Here is a 22,126-nt window from a genome sequence, read left to right as displayed (position 1 = left end):
GCATCTTTCGGTATCTCAAAGGGACGCCTGTCAAGGTCTCCACTTTACTAAAGGTCCCCCAACTCTCACTATTTTTTCGGATGGGGATTGGGCTGGGTGCCCTATTGATCGTCGCTCAACTACTGGTTACTGTGTGTTTCTCGGCAACAACTTAATTTCATGGAGTGCTAAGAAGCAATCCTCTATTTCTCGCTCCTCCACCGAAGCGGAGTATCGGGCTCTAGCTTTGTCAGTCGCTGAAGTTCTATTGCTGTGTTTTCTCTTTCGTGATCTCAAGGTGTTTCTTGGACAGCCCCCCTTGTTCTACTGTGCCAATGTCTCTACCATTGCATTGGCTGCAAACCCTGTTTTTCACAATCGAACGAAGCATGTAGATGTGGATTATCACTTCATCAGAGAACCTCTAGCTAACAAATCAATGGAGCATCACCACGTTTCATCAGCTGCGAACGTTGCGGATATCATCACTAAGAGTCTTCCTAAACATCGGCTCTTTGATCTCAGTTCCAAGCTGATTGTGCGCATCCCGCTCATCAGCTTACAGGGGCGTAATAACACTATAATCTCACAGCAAGATGATCAACACAGTAGCCTCAGCAATGAGGATGCACATAGGCAATCTACCCAAAGGAACTATCTAGAATTCTTCCCACAAGAGGAGACAACTCGTGCACTGTATCTATAGTACAAGAAACCAATTCTTTGTTGTTATATGTCAGCTCCAGACTTCACCCAAACCACGCACTTCAATCGTACATCAGACAACTCCTTCAGATAGCATATGTGATCTATTGTCTAGTAGTAGCTAGGTCTTCATCAACTGTTGTATAAATAGCACCCTACTGTACATGAACACATCAAGCAATTATACAAGAAGTTATTACCTTTATCTTCTATGTTTTTCAAAGTCTTTCTCTTGTCAATTTCTTTCTCTTAGAACCAAAATCTGTTTAGTTAGTTCAACAAGCGGTCAATAGGATTTTCATATTAAGCACTCTCTTATAGATGGAGTATAAAAATATGAGCCAAATTTTGTCTTCTTTTTCATAAAATGGTGTTTCATGAAGCCAAAGTAATCACCACATTACTAGATTCCATTTCTGAATCCACATTGCAGTAATTCTTCATTGCAGTGGTCCATAGTGCAGGACAGAAGTGTTAAGCACACCAAACAAACAGCATGCAGAACAACAAAACCAGACCATCTCCTAGTTCTAGGAAAGAACAAGCAAGCAAACATTAGCCGATGGAGAGAGTAGTTGACCATCAGATGACAGCACAACTAGTATCTGATCTGCCTCATCCATCAAGGGCCTCCTTCAAGACTTCGGCAGATGAAAGGCTTCTTTGAGAGTGCTAAAAAGAACAAACGATATACATTAATAACTAGTAGCAAAATTAACCGTTTTCGATTATTGGATAAGAGCAAGAAATGGTGAATTCTTACCTGAAAATCAACTTATCCATCAGTCTAGAGCGCTTCCACTGGTTTTAGGTTCAGCTCCGTGGGTGATTTGTTTAAATCTTTTTGTTGGACCAGGTTCCCCATCATGATCACTGTGTTCAACACCTCGCTTGGCACCAATGCCTCCTGATGATGATGACGTAGATAAAGTGGCAGATTCTGCTTTGTCAAAATCACTACTGAAGCCCAACTCAGACATGCTAACATGTCTCTTCCTATATATCTTTTCTGACGAGTCGTCACTGCTTACATCATCTTCATCACCCAAAACCTCGTCCTCGTCGTCATCATCGTCGTTGTCATCATAATCATAGCCGTCGTCGACGTCATCGTCACAAGGCACATTAACCAGGTGGACTCCACAGCTTTTAAAGAGAAAAGCATCACCGGGTAGGTAGGAAAACTTAAGTCGACACAAATAAGGCATCCATGGATCACTCTTTCTATCTACCTCTTGCTTGATGTCGACCTTCAATGGAATATATTTCAGCCACACATGAGCTGATGGCTCTGTTACTGTTGTTAGAAAGTAACACATCGTTGGGACTGATGATTCATTGATGTCTTCTTCACGGACAGTCATGTAAACTTCATTGATTGTAATGTCGAGACTAAAATTAAGTTCAACAGAATAACCTTCAAAAACAGCACAAACAACAAACCCTGTTTCCTTCCATTTCAAACTCCTAGGGATTTCTATCCAAAGTTCACTAGTGCAATCAGGCATAAGAACACAGTCTTCGTCTTTACGGCAGTCGAACCACTTCGGAATTTCACTTCCTGGAAGTATAGCTTCAAACTCAGATTCCTTAAATACCTGTACATAGATATGGACGTACGTATTATTTAATTTGTTTAGTCATACACGGAATTAACGATTGGTTACACACACATACAGAGAGAGAGAGAGAGAGAGAGAGAGAGAGAGACCTTTTTCAGTACTAATGCCTTTGCCATCTTTGACACGACCTCATTCAGTTGTACTGCATCTGCCATGTTTGACACAACGTCAAAGCCCTTATTATCAATCAGTAACCTATGACAATAAGACAAGTCCATCGAATTAAGGCATCGAAGGTCATTGAATTCCAACATCCTGGACACTGTTGGAAATTTTTCCAGTGACACGCAACCGCCAACGTCTATATCTTCTATATATGGAGGAAGTTCCAAGATTTCTCGAAGACTCTTGCAACCATTCAGATTAAGATTACGTAACCAGATAAATTTGCTAATGCATACAGGAAGACTAACAAGATTGCTTCCTGATAGATTGAGTCTGTGCAAGTGGTACAAGCAATCAAGACTAGCCAGGAACTCATAGACTGATAGTAAATTGCATCCTTCAAATTGTAGGTTTGTTACCCGGGGAAACAGTTGTAGTGAACCATGGTTGTCACGTGAGATGTTTGAATTAGCTGGACGCATCACAGGAAGTGATTCTTCAATTAATGGAACTTCAAACCTCGCCTTTGTTGGAAATACAACAAGATTTGGGCACCCAGAGAGACTAAGATACAATAGAGATCGCAACTTGTAAATACTCTGCGGCAGATTTCTGAGGTTTATACATGTACCCAAATGCAAGTACTCAAGCTCAACGAGATTTCCAATGAATGAAGGCAATTCTTCAATGGGAGTTGAAGACAATACCAATTCTCTCAAGGAAGTGAGATATCCAATCCATGAAGGCAGTTGTTTAATGCCAGTCCAACTTAAATTCAATCTCCAAAGACAATCCATTTTGTCCACAATTTCTACGAAATTCTCAAGGCTTCTGCATTGTTGAAGCTGAAGCTCTCTCATGGATTTCCAGCTAACTCTTGTTGGAAAAATTATGAGGCTATAGCAACAAAGAAGATTGAATTTTGAAAGTTTATCAAGAAATCCTACAGAAGGATGTATTTCAACTAAATTGCTACTGCGAGATAGGTCAAAAATCTGTAAGTTCGGGATTTCGGATAAGTCGGCCACTTTTGTTAGATGTCGACAAGAACTTAAATTTATGGATGTCAGGTTTCTCAGATTCTGCAAGACAAACAGAAAAGGATTGAGAGAATGTAGTGAAAAATTGAGAGAATGGAGTGAGGAAAAAAAAAAATCTGTATTGTACGTCTGGCATACCTTGAATCCCTCCATCACTCCTGTGATGCGACTTTTAGGCATCTTGAGTACAGCAAGTTTCCTTGGATTAAAATTAGATGGCAAAGATTGGAAGGGACAGTTAGGCCAATCTACAACCCTCAGGCTACTGGGCAGATAATCAAGAGCTCCAGAAAAGCATCCAGCTCGGTGTATAAACAGTCTAAGATTTCGCATCTTCAAGAAAGTGGTACCACTTAAGCATATCACATCTGAATCTTCTGGCAGCTCCACCTTGATGCCTGTAATCTTAGCTGTTCCCTGGCATGAAAAGGTAATAGTATTAAGTAGTAACTACTCAAACTCTTTATCATATGAAATACAAGCATATTCTTTTTTTTGTTATGATCTCAAACTTAAAAATAATTAGTTTCGCATGAGATAAATTAGAATTTGAACTTACTGTATTTTCTGTCAGAACATCATAAACATCATCATGAAACCACAATCTGCTACGTTTCCCAGGATCATTGGGCGACTCTTGGTGAATTATGTCTTTACCCATTTCTTCTACCAAGTCATGCATACGGATAACACCGAATTCATTAATATTAATGAGGGCCATTTCAATGAGCACATTAACACCATGGTCAGGGTTGAGGCCACAACCTTCTAGCATTTTTATCACGTGTTTCTTCTTTCTACCGTTAAAGAAACATGCAATATCTAGGAACACTTCCTTTGCAGAATCAACCAATGCATCATAACTAACTTTGAGAATTTGTTGAATTTCTGGGCTTTTGAAACCATCTAATGTCGCTTTCCATGTATCTAGATTTCCACCATATAAATAAGAACCTAGAACTCTCAAAGCTAGGGGAAGGCCTTGGGCATAGCCTATAGCACGTTCTGTGAGTTCCGCATAAACCTCTAAAGGTCCTTTTCTTTTAAAGGCACTCCAACTGAAGAGCTCAACAGCTTCATGATAATCTAATTTTTTGACGTTGTACATTAAGTCAATGTCATGAGCAACCAGCAATCTTTTATCCCTTGTGGTTATGATAATTCGACTACCCTTACCAAACCAATCGAGTCCCCCAGCTAAGTTGTTTAACTGATTCAGGTTATTCACATCATCAAGAACTAGAAGAACACTTTTATAGCGCAACCTTTCCTTTATGGTAGTGATGCCTATAGCAGCGTTGGTCACCTTCAATTTTTTTCTCCCTAGAATCTCAAAAAGAAGGGTCTCTTGTTGTTTGACCAAGCCTCCACAGCACATTGAATTTTCTCTAACACTTTCCAGAAAACATCTTCCCTCAAATTTGTGGGCAATTGAATTATAGACGGCTTTGGCAATCGTTGTCTTACCTATTCCACCGGTTCCCCATATCCCTACCATACAAACATCTCTTCCTCGAACGCGCAACAACTTATTTATATCTTGCACACGAGGCTTTATCCCAACCGGGTACTTTGCCACATTCAAATATGTATGCGTTATAACTTGCTCTGAAATCTCTTCCACGATGTCATGTATGCATTTAGATTCAGAGTGCCTGACGTTCAAATCAGAGAAGACATTTGATCAAATCGCCAAACTGGCATTTTCATGTGTCAAAGAAAAAAAAAAAAGGAAAAACCTTAGCAAAAAAAAAAAAAAAATTAAATATCTTCTGGAAAGTGAATTAGGATGAGAGGATGACACAAAGCAATTTTCCTTTTTAAGGGTGCGGTGGAACCCAAAGAATAGTTTAGGTCATCGCTACTGGATGATGTGAAAAAACTCGAATGATACTATGACTGTAAATATGAATATCATAAGCAATACATGTCAACCACCTTCATCATCATTGCGAACGAGCTAAATAGGTTACCTCATTATAACAGTGATCTCCTAGAATAAGACCATGAAGTCAACAATTGGCTACCTCTTTCTTTGTGGTTTTTTTTTTTTTGGTCTCTTGTCTATTGGGCGGACAGCCGGACACCTGATAGCTCATAGCTTCATACTTACGTACCAAAAGTTACAATTTACATGCTCTATCTTACCTCCTTCACTAATCAAATGGGCCAAAACTTCGTTGTAGATAGCGAGGCATTAGTGGGTTTTTGAGCCCTACTTATTTATTTTGTCGTCTGTAAGGTTTGTAATAAATGTTCGTCTATGGTACATTAATGTACTATTACATTAAATAAATTAGTTTAATTTATAGATAGACTAACTCTATGCATGCATTGGTAGAGTAGTTTAAAATTACTCTATGTTTATATCGAATTAGTCTATCTCTGTATCAACTTATAATTTATTTGATATAATAACACATTGATGTACTGTAAAACTTTCTGACCTTGTAACAAACTGACAAATGAGAGTATTCATCTCTCTCAAATGAAAATTTTGATTGTAATAAGACCAAATGATAATTATTACTAGATGATTTTTTTTGTTTTTGTCTATAAAGAAATAGTATCATTATATAACTTGGGTGATGTTATTGACACACTCCTTTTTTCTATTCACAGATGCCTCCTACTTTTTATTACTTTAATTTAATTTTTCTTCCAAATTACCCTTCTTTGCAATTCTTTTTTTTAAAAGTTTTTTTTTATCTATTTGGCAAGTCAATCATCTCTAGTCTTATTTGTACACCTTCTTTTGTGAGCTCTATTTTCAAAATTCCTTTTTCCTCTTTTCTTTTCTATCAAAAACTACGAAAAAAAAAGTCACCATCCAACCAAAAGGGGATCCTTCAAAATGCAGAGACCCATTTAGAGTTAGAAGCAAAAAAATACCTAATTTCTTACTAATGAAACACATATAGATATAAATATGATGAAAACTTTCAAGCAGTGATATCAATTCTAAGTTAAAACCCAAAACTAACAGACCCATAAAACTACCAAACCGAAGGAAATCTAAACATTTGTATTAAAATTGTATTTAACAAATACACTAAATAATTTCAGTTAGCAGTAATTTTAGACAGATGGAATGATTATGCTAGAGAAGTTTCAATGGAAAAGAAGAGAGGGAAAAAGAGTTTTGAAGACAGAGCTCACAGAAGGAGACAGGGAAATAAGGCTGGGATGATTGACTTGCCAGATAGAAAAAAGAAACGTAGTTGGAAGGGAGGGTAGTTAGGGTAATTTGTAAAAAAATTAAACTAAAGTAATAGAAAAGTAGAGGGGCTGTGTGAATAGAGAAAATAAGTGTGCCCCTATAACTTGAAGCATTAATATAGTAGGGGTTAGAAATATACTCATTTAAAAGAGGCCACCCTAACAAATTTGCCGCTTCTTTAAGAGCTACCTTCCATATCTGGACCTTCTCCATGTTATCCTTGACATTGCGTTCATGATTAGCAAGTGCCTCCCCAAAGCTACCTCTGTGATTTCGTATATCCGAGGGATTGACTCTGTAGAAAACTGGTCGAACGTCTTGTTGATTTAATTTCTTGCATTCGAGGATCTTGACAAGTTCATCCAAACACCACTTAGAGGATGCATAGTTTTTAGAGAACACAATGATTGAGATCCTCGACTCTTCAATTGTTTGGAGAAGTGATGTGGATATATCTTCTCCTCTTTCAAGCTCATCATCCATGAAGGTGTTAATTCCCTTCTGACGCAAAGCACTGCACAAATGGCCTGTGAAATTATTACGGGTATCCTCCCCTCTAAAACTCAGAAAGACATGGTATTTCCATGGATGGTTGGAAGAAGAGGAGGACATGGAAGCTGCTTCAATATCTGTCATTGAGAGCATATTGTTGAAATTAGATAACTAATACAGGCTTTCTGTGAATCGACCTCTTGTTATATTTATGTTTAAGGCTTCATGTCAATGCCAATTAATTAAAGGTGAGGCAGCATCTAGGCAAGTTCGTCTATTTCTTTGTTTTCGTTGGTAATTCCTATGATCTAATATTCTAATTGAAACCGTCCGCACTTAACTAACCCAAAGTCATAGGGTGCATCGCCAATGAGTCTCGTATTGATTTTGATTTTAGAGTAGTTAAATCTATATCCAATTTTTTAATGGTGTAGTATGCAGTATAGACTTAGATAAATCCGTCCCAGCAAATTAACATTTCACACAGCGTCAATGATTATTGTTGTTTTCATATTTTATATATAACGTACTAATTTCACCTAGTGATTGGCCACTATATTATCGGCTTTTTAAGAGATAAACAATTGGTCACTTGTCTTTTGTTAAGACCTACACTAGCTCTGAATTCCGTAATCATTTTCTCTTTCTCTTGGAGTACCACTTATAAACGAGATACGTTATAGTTTGTGCTGACATTTGAAGCAATAATTAATATTTCAAATTGGTGGTGTGTCATTTATTCGGCACTCTCTGCTGACACCCTCGACACGTCTTTGAATTGTTTTTGTCACGAGCGTATCAATTGTATGGCTTTGACTTTCTGACATTTCTAAGGACACTACACTAAAATACATGTAATGATAACCGATACTCTACCATTTTTTGGATTTTTTTTTTCAATTAAAAATAAAGATTGAAAACAAAACCAATACAAAGTTTATTGTCATTTTGAGGGTATAATTGCAACATTTAATCCTAGCTGTAGGCTATAAGACTTAGATTACATAGACATGTACATTATGAAATGAAATAGTATATCATGACTGTTATAAGTCGCCTATTAGCTCAATTACGAAGACAAAAAAAAAAAAAAAATTTGAAGAAAGAGAGAGAAGTGTAGAGAGCAAGAAGTTGATTTGTGTTGAGTTAGGTTATAAATGATTCAATTGATATGTGAAATGGTGAGCCTCAATCTCTTAGACAGTGAAGGTTGAGGTATATTCATGATATTTCATAAATAGTATAATTCTTATGTAGTAAATAATAAGAGAACACCAAAAGGTCTTTAGGAATTGATGTCTAGAGCATTATATATAGTCCACTTCTTTTATCTCGTATAGTCATTAGTTTACTGAACAGGCCGGCACTCCACTAGGTGTTGTATAACAATAACTATATATTTTTAATTAATTAAATAATTAATTAATTATAATCTTATTATTAAGCTAATTCTCCTTAACATGGTTAAATTTTTGAAAGCGCATAATTGTCTTTTATCTATATGAAAACAGTTTTATATTTCAAGGACGTTTAAGTACATCAAGAAAAACAGTTTTTTTACTGCTAATAACTGAATAATTTCATTTTTTTTTTTCATTTGTACAAAACAAAATTTTTTTAGCAAAAAAGAAAAATTAAAAATCATCGAAACAAATTTAAAAAGCAAATTGACAAGCGTGTGGCGCTCATGACACATGTTAAAAGGCTAGTAGAAATATGCATAATTTATTTATTTATTATCTCTTGACTATGATTTTACCGGGTCTTTGCCAGAATCGGTGCTTCTTTTATCTCTAACCCGAATCTATTTAAAGTTTAATAAAAATAAGGCAAAAAATCATTAATAATCACTGAGTTTTAACCTGTTTGAAACATAACCCATTGACCTTTCAAAAATATCACTTAACTCATTCACATTTAACATTATCTTATACTTAACTCACTATCATTAAATTTTCTGTTAAAAACCATTAAAATTGAGGATATATTTGTCAAAAAATTTAAAAATATATTTCTAATCTTTTAAAAATAATTTCTAAATTTATTAGATTTTTCTTCTTTTTTTTTAAATTTCTGAAATTTTTAATAATTTTTTTTTAATTGAAACTAGTATTTCTCCACACATGCTCTGCATGTGCAAGTTATTATTTATTTTTTCAGAAAATAAAAAAGAAAAGAGTTGGTTATTGCAGAGAAAAAAAAATGGGACAGAGAAAAGTGGATTGTGTGTACTTTTTTTATATTATTTTTTTAAAATAAAAATACATTTTGTAAATGTCTTAATTATCCTTGTGATTTAATTAATTTTCAAAGTTGATTAATCTTCTAGGGTCAATTCTATTGAAATTTTAGATTTTGGCAAACAAAGCCTCTTCTCTTAATAATAACTAGCATTTCTCCACACATGCTCTGCATGTGCAAGTTATTATTACTTTTTCCAGAAAATAAAAAAGAAAAGAGTTGGTTATTGTAGAGAAAAAAAAAGGGAGAGAGAAAAGTGGGTTGTGGGTACTTTTTTAAATTTTTTTTAATAAAAATACATTTTGTAAATGTCTTAATTATCCTTGTGATTTAATTAATTCTCAAAGTTTATTAATCTACTAGGGTCAATTCTGTCAAAATATTAGCTTTTGGCTAGTAAAGCCTATTCTCTTAATAATAGTATAGATATAGATATAATCTGAAAAAAATATTTGTCATTTTTTCTTCAGAAAAAAATATAGGGAAATGATGGAAAATGTCACATTAGAGTATGAAATGATAAAAAGGTCACCTACTTTCCCACTTGATAAAAAGGTCAATTATGAATTGTTAGTAATATTAATTTAGTCCTTATTAATAATGAGGTGATGTTAAAAAAGGTCAGTTTTTAATTTTTTTTAATTCCAGTTCTACCCTTAAAGTTAATACACATTTAAAGCTTCCTGATTCAAATTTGATAGGAGATTCTCTCTCCGAGTTTCTCTCTCCATTGCCAGCTTCTGATTGCGCTTAGTCTCTCTACATCGATCTGAAATCTCAGTTTTGAGTGGTTTTGGAGCTTCAATCCACAACTTTCTTCTCTTTTTCCTATCTCTGGCTTCGTCACTCTTCCCCTTGATCACGTCACTTCTTCTTCTTCTTCTTCTTCCTGTACTCAATCCTCAGTTACAAAGAGGTTGACTGAGACCGTGAGATTGGAGGCATATGAGACTGTGACTTCATCTATATCGCTCTTTCCCTGTTCAAGCGTGCATGCGATTAGATATCCCGATCGGTTTTCCGATCCACGACCGGTATCGGAATTTCATCTTTAATCCAGGTAAGTCTAAGTTTGGATCAGTGTTTTTAGTGAGATTTCGTCAATGTATCTCTGTAAGAATACATGATGAACACAAGATCATATCACAAATCACATAACACACAACCTGCACAAGGACCAGAACAATTTATGTAGCACACTAGAAGCCTTCATAGTCTCGGTAGGAGTAATCACATGGATTGATACTTTCAATCCCTGCAGCCACAACTTGTCCAAGAGCATTCATCGAGGCAGACATCTTCTAAGAACAGGAATGAGCAGCTGCACAAACGGAAGAAAGTCTTCTATGCTTCAACACCAAAATGCTTCAGAATAGGGCTGAGAATGTATGCAAGGAGCAGTGTTGAACATAAGGACTTTCTCCTCCTTATATATTGGCCAAAACTTATCCTCAGACTCATCCCATAAGGAGTCCTCGTTTTACTTCATGTTTATCAGTTTAGGAGACTTAAAACTTATCACAACACTTCATGTTAATCAGGTTATTAACAATGAGAGTTCTACTCCTATCAAGAGATATACATCTCGATAGGTGACTGGTATTAGAGTTATAATCACATATTTCTTGTTATTTATTTAGCTAGATCAATTGTTCTATTTACTTAATGCTTTTAGATAATGTTAAGTCCACTTAATTCTAACATTCTCCCACTTGGACTAACATTTTCTATTTGCAGAACAATTGAACCAATAACTTGAATTAAACAAAAACTGAAGTGTGCACTTGAAACATGTAAAAAACTCAGATCTCATTCAGCTCGGTCAAGTACAGAAACTAATGCAGAATTCAGAACCAACTAAGTTTGGAACAAACACATTGGTTAAAAATCACTAACATCAGCTACTGTATTCACTTGAGCTTAAGTGATAATAACAGAGCTATATGGCAAGTATATCAACCTCTAAGGCCATAATACTCATAGTCCATCAGAATGATTTTGATTTATCAAAATCTTGGCAACAACCTCTAAACACCAGTGAACTTGAAGTTGTTTTTTGTAACTGAAAATCTATGCAAGCATAGCAGTTCACTTGATAACACACATATATTCAAAATGAAATAACTAAAAATAAGTACTGCACATAAGTTAACCTTTAATGAAATAATTACTTCCTGGAATACCTCAATTTTATTGATAACTTGTAGATGCAAATACAAGTATTAGAAAATTCAAAAACTGAATTGGAACTGTAACATAGGAATAAAAATTCAAAAAATGACTCGAAACTCCCACTAAACTCAAGCTCTCAAATCAGAAAATACTCCCATATTCTCTGTATGTCTCTTAAAATTTACATCTGATAAAGCCTTGGTAAATGGATCTGCAAGTTGAGATTTTGTGTCAATATTCAAAACAACAACTTCACCATGCTTCACTCTCTCTCTCTTACACTATAGTATTTCAAATCAATGTGCTTGGAGTTGTTGGACCTCTTACAGTTCTTCCCAAAAAATACTGCAGCTTCATTATCACAGTAAACCTTAAGTGCATCCGACACAATTGAACTTTAAACTTTGGTCTACATTAAAAAGTTTTTAATCCACAATCCTTCACACATTCCTTCATAAATGGCTATGAATTCAGCCTGCATAGTGGAGGTAGAGACTAATGACTGTTTCATGGTTTTCCATGCCACAGCCCCTCTTGCAAGCATGAACACATAACCAGATGTTGATTTCTTTGAATCTAGATAATTCCCTGCAAAGTCTGAATTAGTATATCCAACTAATTCCAGCTGTTTGACTTGTCTATATACCAACATGTGGGATTTGGTTCTCTGCAAGTATCTAAGTACCTTTTTTCCTGCAGTCCAATGTTCTTGAGTAGGGTTTGATTGAAATCTAGACAAAATTCCAACTGCAAAAGCTAAATCAGGTCGAGTACAGACCTGTGCATACATGAGGCTGCCTATTAGTCTAGCATAAGGCTTGCTATCCATATTAGACATCTTCCCCCCATTTTTGGAATTTTTATTCTTTGACAATTTGTCTCCTTTTGTCATAGGAGCTTCATGTGATGCACAAGTTTCCATCCCAAATCTCTTTAAAACTTTTAAAATGTAGTTTTGTTAAGATAAGCCTAATAAACCATGTGTCCTGTCTCTCTTGATTTCAATACCTAAGACATAAGAGGCTTCACCTAAATCCTTCATGTCAAAATTATTGGACAGGAAGGTTTTGGTGTCTTTAAGTAACTTAATGTTGCTGCTAGCTAAAAGAATATCATCCACATACAGTATGAGAAAAATAAAGTTATTTCCAACTGTTTTCATGTACACACATTCATCAACTATATTTTCTATAAAACCAAATGATGAAATCACAAAGTCAAACTTCTTATACCATTGCCTAGAAGCTTGTTTTAATCCATAAATGGATTTCTTAAGTCTGCATACATGGTTTTCTTTTCCAGGTTTCACAAAACCCTCAGGCTGCTTCATATAAATGACTTCATCTAATTCTCCATTCAAAAATGCTGTTTTAACATCCATTTGGTGTAATTCCATATTATAATGAGCCACTAAAACCATTATAATTCCAAATGAATCTTTTGTGGATACAGGAGAAAAGGTTTCAGTATAGTCTATGCCTTCTTTTTGAATGAAACCCTTAGCTACCAACCCGGCTTTATGCCTCTCTATGTTGCCATTTGCATCCTATGGCTTTCTGGTTTGGATCAGGTTTAACTAGCTCCCACACTTTGTTATGACTCATGGATGAAATCTCATCTTCCATAGCTTTCTACCATTCTTCAACTTCACTGCTTTCTAATGCATGTTTAAAACTCAACGGATCATTGTCTTATGCAAGTACATCAATTTCTTGCAAGTAAACAGCATAATCACTATCCTCCCCATAAACTGGTCTTCTTTCTCTCTAGGATCTCCTAGGCTGAGGATTAACATTGTCTAATTGCACATTTTGAGCCATATTTGGTGCATGATCATCTAAGGCTACTGACTCTTCTGAATTTCGATTTTCAACTTCATTTTCTGAATTAACAGTTTGCATTTCATTTTCAGATATTAGAGGTAAAATATTTTCTAAAGTCTCATCTTCTGTGATTTCTTCAAACTCTAAAGACCAGTCTTCAAAACTTGTATTACAGACTACTTCATCCAAGAATTTAGCTTGATTTGTTTCAAAAGTCCTGGTTGTATGATAAGTTGAATAAAATTTTTAACATTTAGATTTTTCACAATATCCTATGAAATGGCAACTCACTGTTTTTAGATCTAACTTCTGTGTCAAGGCATTAGGTGTTTTAGCCTCAACTTTGCATCGCCAAACATGACAGTGATGCAAGCTTGGCTGTTTTCCACACCAAAGCTCATAAGGTGTCTTTTCTACAGATTTACTAGGTGATCTATTGCAAATGTAATTTGTAGTCTTAAGAGCCTCACCCCATAAATATTTTGGCAGACCTGAAGTACACATCATACTCCTCACCATGTTTAACAAGGTTCTATTTTTTCTTTCTGCTGTTCCATTTTGTTGAGGGTTGTAAGGAGTTGTATATTGAGCCTTAATGCCATTTTCTTGTAAATAAAGTGCAAAAGGTCCCTTTTGCTGGCCTGTTTCAGTATGTCTACCATAGAACTCACCTCCTCTATCAGAGTATCAGATCTCACTACTTTAATTTTCTTTTCAAGTTGCAATTCAACTTTAGTTTTGTATATTTTGAATGCATCAAGAGCTTGTGATTTTTCTGACAACAAGTAAATATAGCAGTATCTAGAGAAGTCGTCTATAAATGTGATGAAATAACAATTTCCACAGAGTGTTTTATATTTGAATGGACCACATATGTCTGTGTGAATTAGTTCTAAGAGATTTTGACTTCTTAAAGCCTTTTTCTTTCTGCAGTTTGTCAATTTTCCCTTAAAACATTTAATGCAATCACTCAAGTCTGTATAATCCAATGCAGGCAAAATCTTGTTTTTCTCAAGTGTTTTAAGTCTTTCTTTAGATATATGGCCTAGTCTCATGTGCCATAACTTTGCAGACTTATCATTGAATAGAGTTCTTTTAATACCTGTAATGTTGTTATCTGCATTTATGTTTTCATTGTTCTCAATCAATAGAATTTCCTGCTTAATAACAGAACAATCCAATCTTAAATAATTATTTGAAAACATTCCACAACCAATGTATTCAGAACCCTGAAATAATTTTATTCCACTAAAATCAATAATGAGTTTGCATCCAATACTAACTAAAAGACCTACTGAAATAAGATTCCTTTTTAAGGAAGGAATATAATAAACATTGTCCAGAAAAATAAATTTTCCTAATCCTAAATCGATCTTCAGAGTTCCAATAGCCTTAACTGCTACCCTTGTTCCATTTCCCACACAGACCTGCTGCTCACTTTTCATTGGTGCCCTCCTCTTTGTTAAACCCTGCAGTGAGGTGGTAATATGAATTGGTGAGCCTGAATCTAACCAATAAGTGTGTGAATCTACATTTATAAAATTAACTTCTAGAGAAAAGACTGAATTAGGAAATGACTCACCCTTCTTAATCATCCAAGCTTTAAAGCCACTGCAGTCCCTCTTCATGTGCCCTATCTTTTTACAGAAATAGCACTTATACTTAAAGACTTTTCCAGCTCTAGCTTCTGCAGATTTCCCTGCTACTTTAGTGATGGTGGTCTTCTTAGGCTTAAGTTTATTCTGCTTCTTCCACTTTGGTTTCTCAACCAGATTAACTGTAGTGGTTGGTATTCCTTCTCTCTTAATTCTTTCCTCCTCATCCACACAGATGGAGATTAGCTTGTTCAGGTTCCATTTGGTCTCTAAAGCATTATAGGAAGTTCTCAGGTTGCTATAGGTGTTTGGCAGAGAATGAAGTGCCACATGCACCACCTGTTCATCTTTAACTCCCATGTCTAGGTCTCTAAGCCTAGAGTTAATGTCAATTAGCTGCATAATGTGCTCCCTCACACTGCCCTTACCAAAGAAACTCAATTTATTAAACTTCCTAGACAACCTAGTTGCTTCAGCCTTGTCACTCTCTATATTTGTCTGCAATTTCTTCCAGAAAGTCCATGGCTAACTCGGGCTCCACTATAGACCCTTTCACTGTGTCTGACATAGTGCACCTAATCACATTTTTGGCTTTCCTGTTGCTACTATACGACTCCTTATAATGCTTCCTATCCTAATTGGCACTTTCATAATCTAGTTCAGAAGGCTGATCCTCTATGGGGCAAAGATCCATGTTTTGATGCATGGACAGATAAAATTCGACCTGGTTTCTCCACTTCTTATAATTCCACCCATTAAGCATCTCAACTTGACCTAAGGTCACAACAAGAGGTCCTAGACAAAAGAAAGATAAAACGTGAAAGTTACTGCAATATTTCATTCTCTGTGTGTTAAGACTGTATTTTAAATTTTATGTGTTTCATGCCTAAGTTCAAAAGTAGTCAACATTACATAAACACAATCACAAACAATAACCCCCATAAACTGCAGTAATATCTAGGGCTGGAAAATTGGGCCGAAGCAACCGAACCAGCAGCAGGAATTCGAACCGGCCCGAACCGCTTTGGGCCGAAAACTCGGCCCACCCACTTTCGGCTCGGCTGAGCCATACCGATGGCTTGTATTCGGCTCGGCTACGGTACGAGTTTCTCCATACCGTCGGTATACCGTACCGACCGTATGTACGTGTATTACTGAATAGATACCAAAATATAGTGAGGGGCAAGGTTCGAAACCCTAACCTCTTACAAGAAAGCTCCACTCCCAACCACTGGAGCACGAGCTGCCCTTACTAATATATATATAAATATTATATTTATTACATCTTCAACTCTAACATACCAAATAATTCCGTAAACAGATAAAAATGTAAGAGGGGTGATTCGAACCACTGACCTATTGTAATGAGATTATGCTCTCAAATGACTTGATCATGAGCTTCTCTCAGTGTAGAGTGTACAAACACTATATTTATTACATCTCCAACATAAATAGGCCCACGATAATTCCTCCCACTCTCCTCTTCGTCTTTTCTCCTTCCTCTCTATTATGTTCTTTCTCTCTCTTCTTCCATAAAATTCTCTTCATCTTTTTAGCTTATCCTGGGCTTTCTCTTCTTCTTCTTTCTGGGCTTAATAGCTACTTTTATTCTTTAGTGTTGTGCTACTGAGATCTCAACCTGTGAAGATTTTCTTGCTATATTCTTCTTGCAACTAGTAAGGTATATATGAATCTGTACCTTCTTCAACCCAGATCGCAGATCCCATTTATGCAAGCCAAGCCAAATTGAAGAAGATGAACATGAATGTCCAAATAGTCAAGTGGTCCACCAATTCAAATAATAAGAACGAGACGGAGAATGACCTGCATCTTCATCTCTATACCAAAATTTCAACCGAATCAAACCGTCATTTCGGTATGCCGACTCGTCGGTAACCGACGGCAGCGGTACGGTAACGGTATGAATTTTAGAAAATCGACTAGCTTCGGTCGGTAGCCAGTAATCGGAAATTTGACTCAGTTTTGTACCGAATCCACCCCTAGTAATATCAAGTAATGCCTTAGTGGCATAAAACTTAACATTCTTAAGGTTCTAAATCACCATGCTATATCCTACATATACCAGTTATTAGTTGAAACAGTCATACCTTTAGATAAGAAAAGTTTCAAAAAATCAATATAGGTATTTGTGTTTATACATGATGTTGTACCATAATCAAGATTACACAGTGAACATCTTCTTTGGAAGAACAAAATATAAGTGTAATTTTAAAATAGCAACACAAGTGTTAATTTGTTTAATCTTTAAGAATTTCTCTGAAAAAATGATGGATTGCTTTGTGCAACATGATCAAACTGTAACCAGAAATTCACAAATCAAAAGTTAATAATGTGTTTTGCCTAATTGTTCACAGTTTATTAACTATATTATGCATATATGAGAACATAACAAGATTGCAAAAAATTACATACTGGGAGATTTGTACTGAATTCTTGTTAGTTCCTAAATCATATTCAACTGAAGACAAGATTATCAAGAATATCAACCATAGACATATTTGCACATCAGAAACATCACATCCATACATTTATCAACAATTGCAGATTCAATCAACATTCCACACATGATGTTTATATGCAATATGACAACCCTTTCCATATGCTAAACAGTAATCCATATGACAACCCTTTCCATAATGCAGAAACTGAAATGCAAGTTTTGATTCTCAGAAAACATACCTTGGCCTCTGCTACAGCACTGCAACAATTATTTATTTTATTTTTTTTAGCAGAAGCAAAAGAAAACAAGCAGCAATTTCAACCCTTCCACATGATCCAATCAATTCTAAAGAGGGGTCTTGAATCCCCATAACTGAGAATTCATCTCAGTGAGCCCTAACTCAATCCGATCCCTAAAGCACAAATGACCATTGTATTCTAACGGTAATATTCTTTAACTGATATTTAAAAGGACTCGGGTTTGGGCCTATTCTCTTAATGAGTTGGATTAAGACTAAAACAGGGTTAAGGCCTGCTTTACCATAATTAAAAATATATTTTGTTTTCCAGAAAACAATTTTCAGTTTTGTTTTTCTTCTAAATCAAAAACAATCAACGCATGATATGTGTTTTATGAAATCCCTAGGCTCTGATACCATTTGTAAGAATACATGATGAACACAAGATCATATCACAAATCACATAACACACAACCTGCACAAGAACCAGAACAATTATGTAGCACACCAGAAGCCTTCATAGTCTCGGTAGGAGTAATCACCTGGATTGATACTTTCAATCCCTGCAGCCACAGCTTGTCCAAGAGCATTCATCGAGGCAGACATCTTTTAAGAACAGGAATGAGCAGCTGCACAAACGGAAGAAAGTCTTCTATGCTTCAACACCAAAATGCTTCAGAATGGGGCTAAGAATGTATGCAAGGAGCATTGTAGCCAAGCTGGGAGGCTCAACCCCACGCCCGGATCCGTTTATTAAAATAAAAAAGAAAAACAAAGATAGGGAATGGGGGACTAGACCAAAACCATTCCCTAGAACCAAAAAGAACAGTAACAGAACAAAGAGTACAAGCTGAGAACTCATGAAGGAAAACCATAAGTCGACTAGATTAAGCAAATCTATATAATGGGTGACCAGAGAAATCACCACCCAGAGCCGAATGCAGGAACTGAGGCACCACCTCCCACCAGACAAAATCACCATGCGAGGCACCATAATTAGCAAGCTTATCAGCCACTGAATTCCCCTCCCTATAAATGTGTGAAAAATGAATATTCAAATGTCTAGACAAATGCAAACAGTTCCTCCATTGTGTTCGCAGACGCCAAGGTACCTTAAGAGGATCATTAATAAAACTGAGCAAAATCAAAGAATCCACCTCCACCCACAAATTCACCCACCCTTTTAAACAAGCCAGGCGAATCGCCTCAATTATAGCAATCAACTCTGCATCAAGAGCACAAGGGACAATTAACTTTTTAGTAAAAGCACCTAAAAAGGAGGCCTCACTACCCCTAAAAACACCTCCACACCCTGCCTGAAGCTGATCATGGTATGATCCATCTGTATTTACTTTAACCCAAAGAGGAGGTGGTGGGTACCACATTACTTGGATAATTTTTGGAGCCGTAGGCCGCAATTGAGACAATCCTAAAAACCCAAAAATTGGAACAGATTGTGGAACAGAGGATGAGCTAAAGATTAATCTAGCAGATTCACCAATTGAAAGAATCACCTTTTGTTTAAACCTGTAGGGCTCGAAACCCCCCCCCCCCCCCCCCCCATCATGCTTGAGACTATTTCTCTCAGTCCATACACACCAAAAAATATTGCAAACTGATAAGAACCATAGCAGCTTAGTGGAGACAGAGAAGTTAGAAATTAAATTCTCATGAAAAAACTCACTAGTCTCATAGGCTGGATTGAAGTGAAGCCTGAATAGTGGGAAGATCCAATCCCATATTCCAGCAGCTGCTGAACAGTTCACAAAAAGGTGATGCAGCGATTCTGTCGCCGCCGTGCATAAGTGGCACCGAGAGCAAAGGGCCCTGCCTCGTCGCTGCATTTGCACATCAGTTGGAATCTTTCCCAGCAAAATTTTCTAGGCTACTAAACTCTTAGGGGGCTGAATAGCAGGGTGCCAAAATTTTTTTGCCCAAGCTGGCCTAGGCTGCTGGATAGAAAGAAAATCATAAGCTGCCTTGGTGGTGAGAGTACCTGAACTTTCAGTAGCCCATACCGGTGTATCACTGCACTCTTCAGATGGGATTGGCAAAACCGAAATGTCGTTAGTTTAGGAGACTTAAAACTTATCACAACACTTCATGTTAATCAGGTTATTAACAATGAGAGTCCTACTCCTATCAAGAGATATACATCTCGATAGGTAACTGGTATTAGAGTTATAATCACATATTTCTTGTTATTTATTTAGCTAGATCAATTGTTCTATTTACTTAATGCTTTTAGATAATGTTAAGTCCACTTAATTCTAACAATCTCGACATTGTTTGCTTCGAATCGATGAATTTTTGTTTTAGCGAGCTTGAATACTCAGAACTTACGTATTTTGAAATAATTCTCAAGCAGTTGGTAGAATTTTCAACTGATTTGGTTTTTAGGTTTTGAGATTTCTGATTCTCTTAGTTGTTTACCTTGATTTTCAAAGATTTGAGGACAAATTTGATGAGAATTAGTAGTTTCTTGTGCTTTGATATATAGATTTGGTATTGTAGCTTACTGATATGTGATCTTTTGATTAACTTGTGATTATCTCCTCACTAGTAGCTTACATGAATTCGTAGAGGTTTGATTTCGAAGCCACCATTTTTTTTTTTTCAGTTGAGCTTTTTGATGGGGTCTGAATTTGCTGTGCAATTTGATTTTTGGTAGGAACGATGTCGTCAATGGACATGGCACAAGAAAAGTATTATTAACGCTCTTAGTTTGGCAACTCTATATCTACCATCTTCTCCAATAGATTTTAGGTTGGCCTTTTTTTTTTTTTTTTCAAATTTGTTTCTTCAATTTGTGGCTGTGTTTATGTTGAGTTACTGATGAGGGACAACTGTAGGATGTGAGCAATGTTCATCAGGTTCCTGATCACCAGGTTGGTTAATGGTTTTGCAACTTTCGGCATGAAACTTGTGTTTGTTGTGGATTTCTAATTAATTTGTTGGGTTGGGTTGCGGATTTTATTGATTGTTCAGCAACATTTGGCTCTTAACATGTGTACTGTTTGTGTTTCAGAATCGCTAATAGCTTCTATTTCTATAATGCCCACCATGTGTATGAGATATGTCCTCTGGGTGAATGCGATGGCCTTTTGCTTTGCAAGTCTGGTATGGAATTACATGTAGACTAGTCGGTGTGGCAAAACGAATTAGATAATAAATGCAGGTAGCTAGTTCAAACAAGTCAATCTAATATCTTGCAATTTGGATGTGCAGATGATAATGGATTCATATGCCAACGATGCGGACGTCTTAAGAGCAAATAAGAGTACGAGAGATGGAAAGTAAAATAAAATCATTGCAGGAAAAGGCTCGTATAGCTGTCGAGTCTGCAGGCTCTTATATCAGTATCCTTCTTTCTTTGTCTTAAGCATTACTGATGTTATTTTAGCAATTGGAGGTTTTGATTATTGACAATACTTTCCATGGTTGTCATCACTAGGATTGACAGTGGTTGCTTAATATAATAGCTTTTGTACTATGGAAAGAGAATTAATTACATATTTTGATATTGAACAGCTTGATCTTTGACCAACTTTTGCTTACCAGGAAGTAATAGCTTTGTATAAGCAATCGAGACACTCCAAAGGCAACTATTTAATCCTTGCTGCATCTATTTGATCCCAACTTGGGAGGGGATTATGGAGGTAGCTCATTGAGTTTAATTATTTTCTTGTAATAATGAAAGTAGTTGGGTAATATTTATAATGGAAGAAAGTATATATTAATCAAATGGTTCTGGAGAAGAGTGTTCAGGATTGTCAATTTGGAAAAGAAACCAGTTTATGTATTTGATATGAATAATTCATCTTTGTCTTCAGAATTCAATGAAGCTGGAAGACTGGACTGAAGTTCTAGCATATTGCAGATTGACCATTGCAGTGTATCACAGTAAGTTTTTTTTTTTTTGAAATAGAAGATTAAAATTCTTATAGTGAGGCTAAAAATGAAAAATATGTCCAATGTCTAGTTTAGTGTACGCCAAAGTTCTGGCTTCTTCAAGTTGATGCCTTCATGGTATAAGTGATATTGCATTTAGTTTTTTTTTTTTTTTTTGTCAATATATTGCATTTTAGTTTAAAGGTCAAATTAGCGATGTTGGTTCTTGTTGCTTCAATTGGCATCCGTAGAAACCAAACAGAAATAAATCAGTTTTGCTGGAAGAAATGGATATTTCGAATTGACCAGTGGAGATTTATGTGCTGATATAGTTGCATTGCTTGATAAGGGGTTGATTAATGAAACTTGCAACGGCTGGACTTGTGTTGTTAAATTCTCTGCAACAGTAGTTGTGCACTTGGCTTTCTCTTCAAAGTTCTCTTGCTGTTTCATATAGTATTGTGTGCATGACTAATCTTGTGTAGTCCAGTTTGATATTTAGACGAAGTACTCATTCTTGTTTTCAGTAATCTAGGCCAACG

The 22,126-nt window shown here is 36.0% G+C and overlaps 1 protein-coding gene and 1 long non-coding RNA gene across 2 annotated transcripts; one reads left to right on the top strand and one right to left on the bottom strand.

Annotated features, from left to right (window-relative positions):
* Positions 1–1,120: 1,120 nt before the first annotated feature.
* Positions 1,121–7,307, bottom strand: LOC112196671 (TMV resistance protein N-like). Its single transcript, XM_024337075.2, has 6 exons — positions 6,811–7,307; positions 4,011–5,106; positions 3,590–3,868; positions 2,396–3,493; positions 1,448–2,282; positions 1,121–1,356 (listed from the first exon to the last, which is right to left on the bottom strand). The coding sequence occupies exons 1-5, from the start codon at positions 7,305–7,307 to the stop codon at positions 1,467–1,469; spliced, it is 3,786 nt and encodes a 1,261-aa protein (XP_024192843.2). The 3' UTR covers positions 1,121–1,356; positions 1,448–1,466.
* A 13,669-nt stretch (positions 7,308–20,976) lies between these two features.
* On the top strand, positions 20,977–21,451 carry LOC121052417. Its single transcript, XR_005809002.1, has 2 exons — positions 20,977–21,052; positions 21,225–21,451. It is a non-coding gene; the product is annotated as an uncharacterized LOC121052417 (long non-coding RNA).
* The last annotated feature ends 675 nt before the right edge of the window (positions 21,452–22,126 follow it).

This window comes from Rosa chinensis, chromosome 4 (assembly GCF_002994745.2).
Source record: "Rosa chinensis cultivar Old Blush chromosome 4, RchiOBHm-V2, whole genome shotgun sequence".
In the NCBI taxonomy this organism is placed as follows: domain Eukaryota; kingdom Viridiplantae; phylum Streptophyta; class Magnoliopsida; order Rosales; family Rosaceae; genus Rosa; species Rosa chinensis.
Note: the sequence above shows the minus strand (reverse complement) of the source record. Positions and strands in the feature narration are given on the sequence as shown.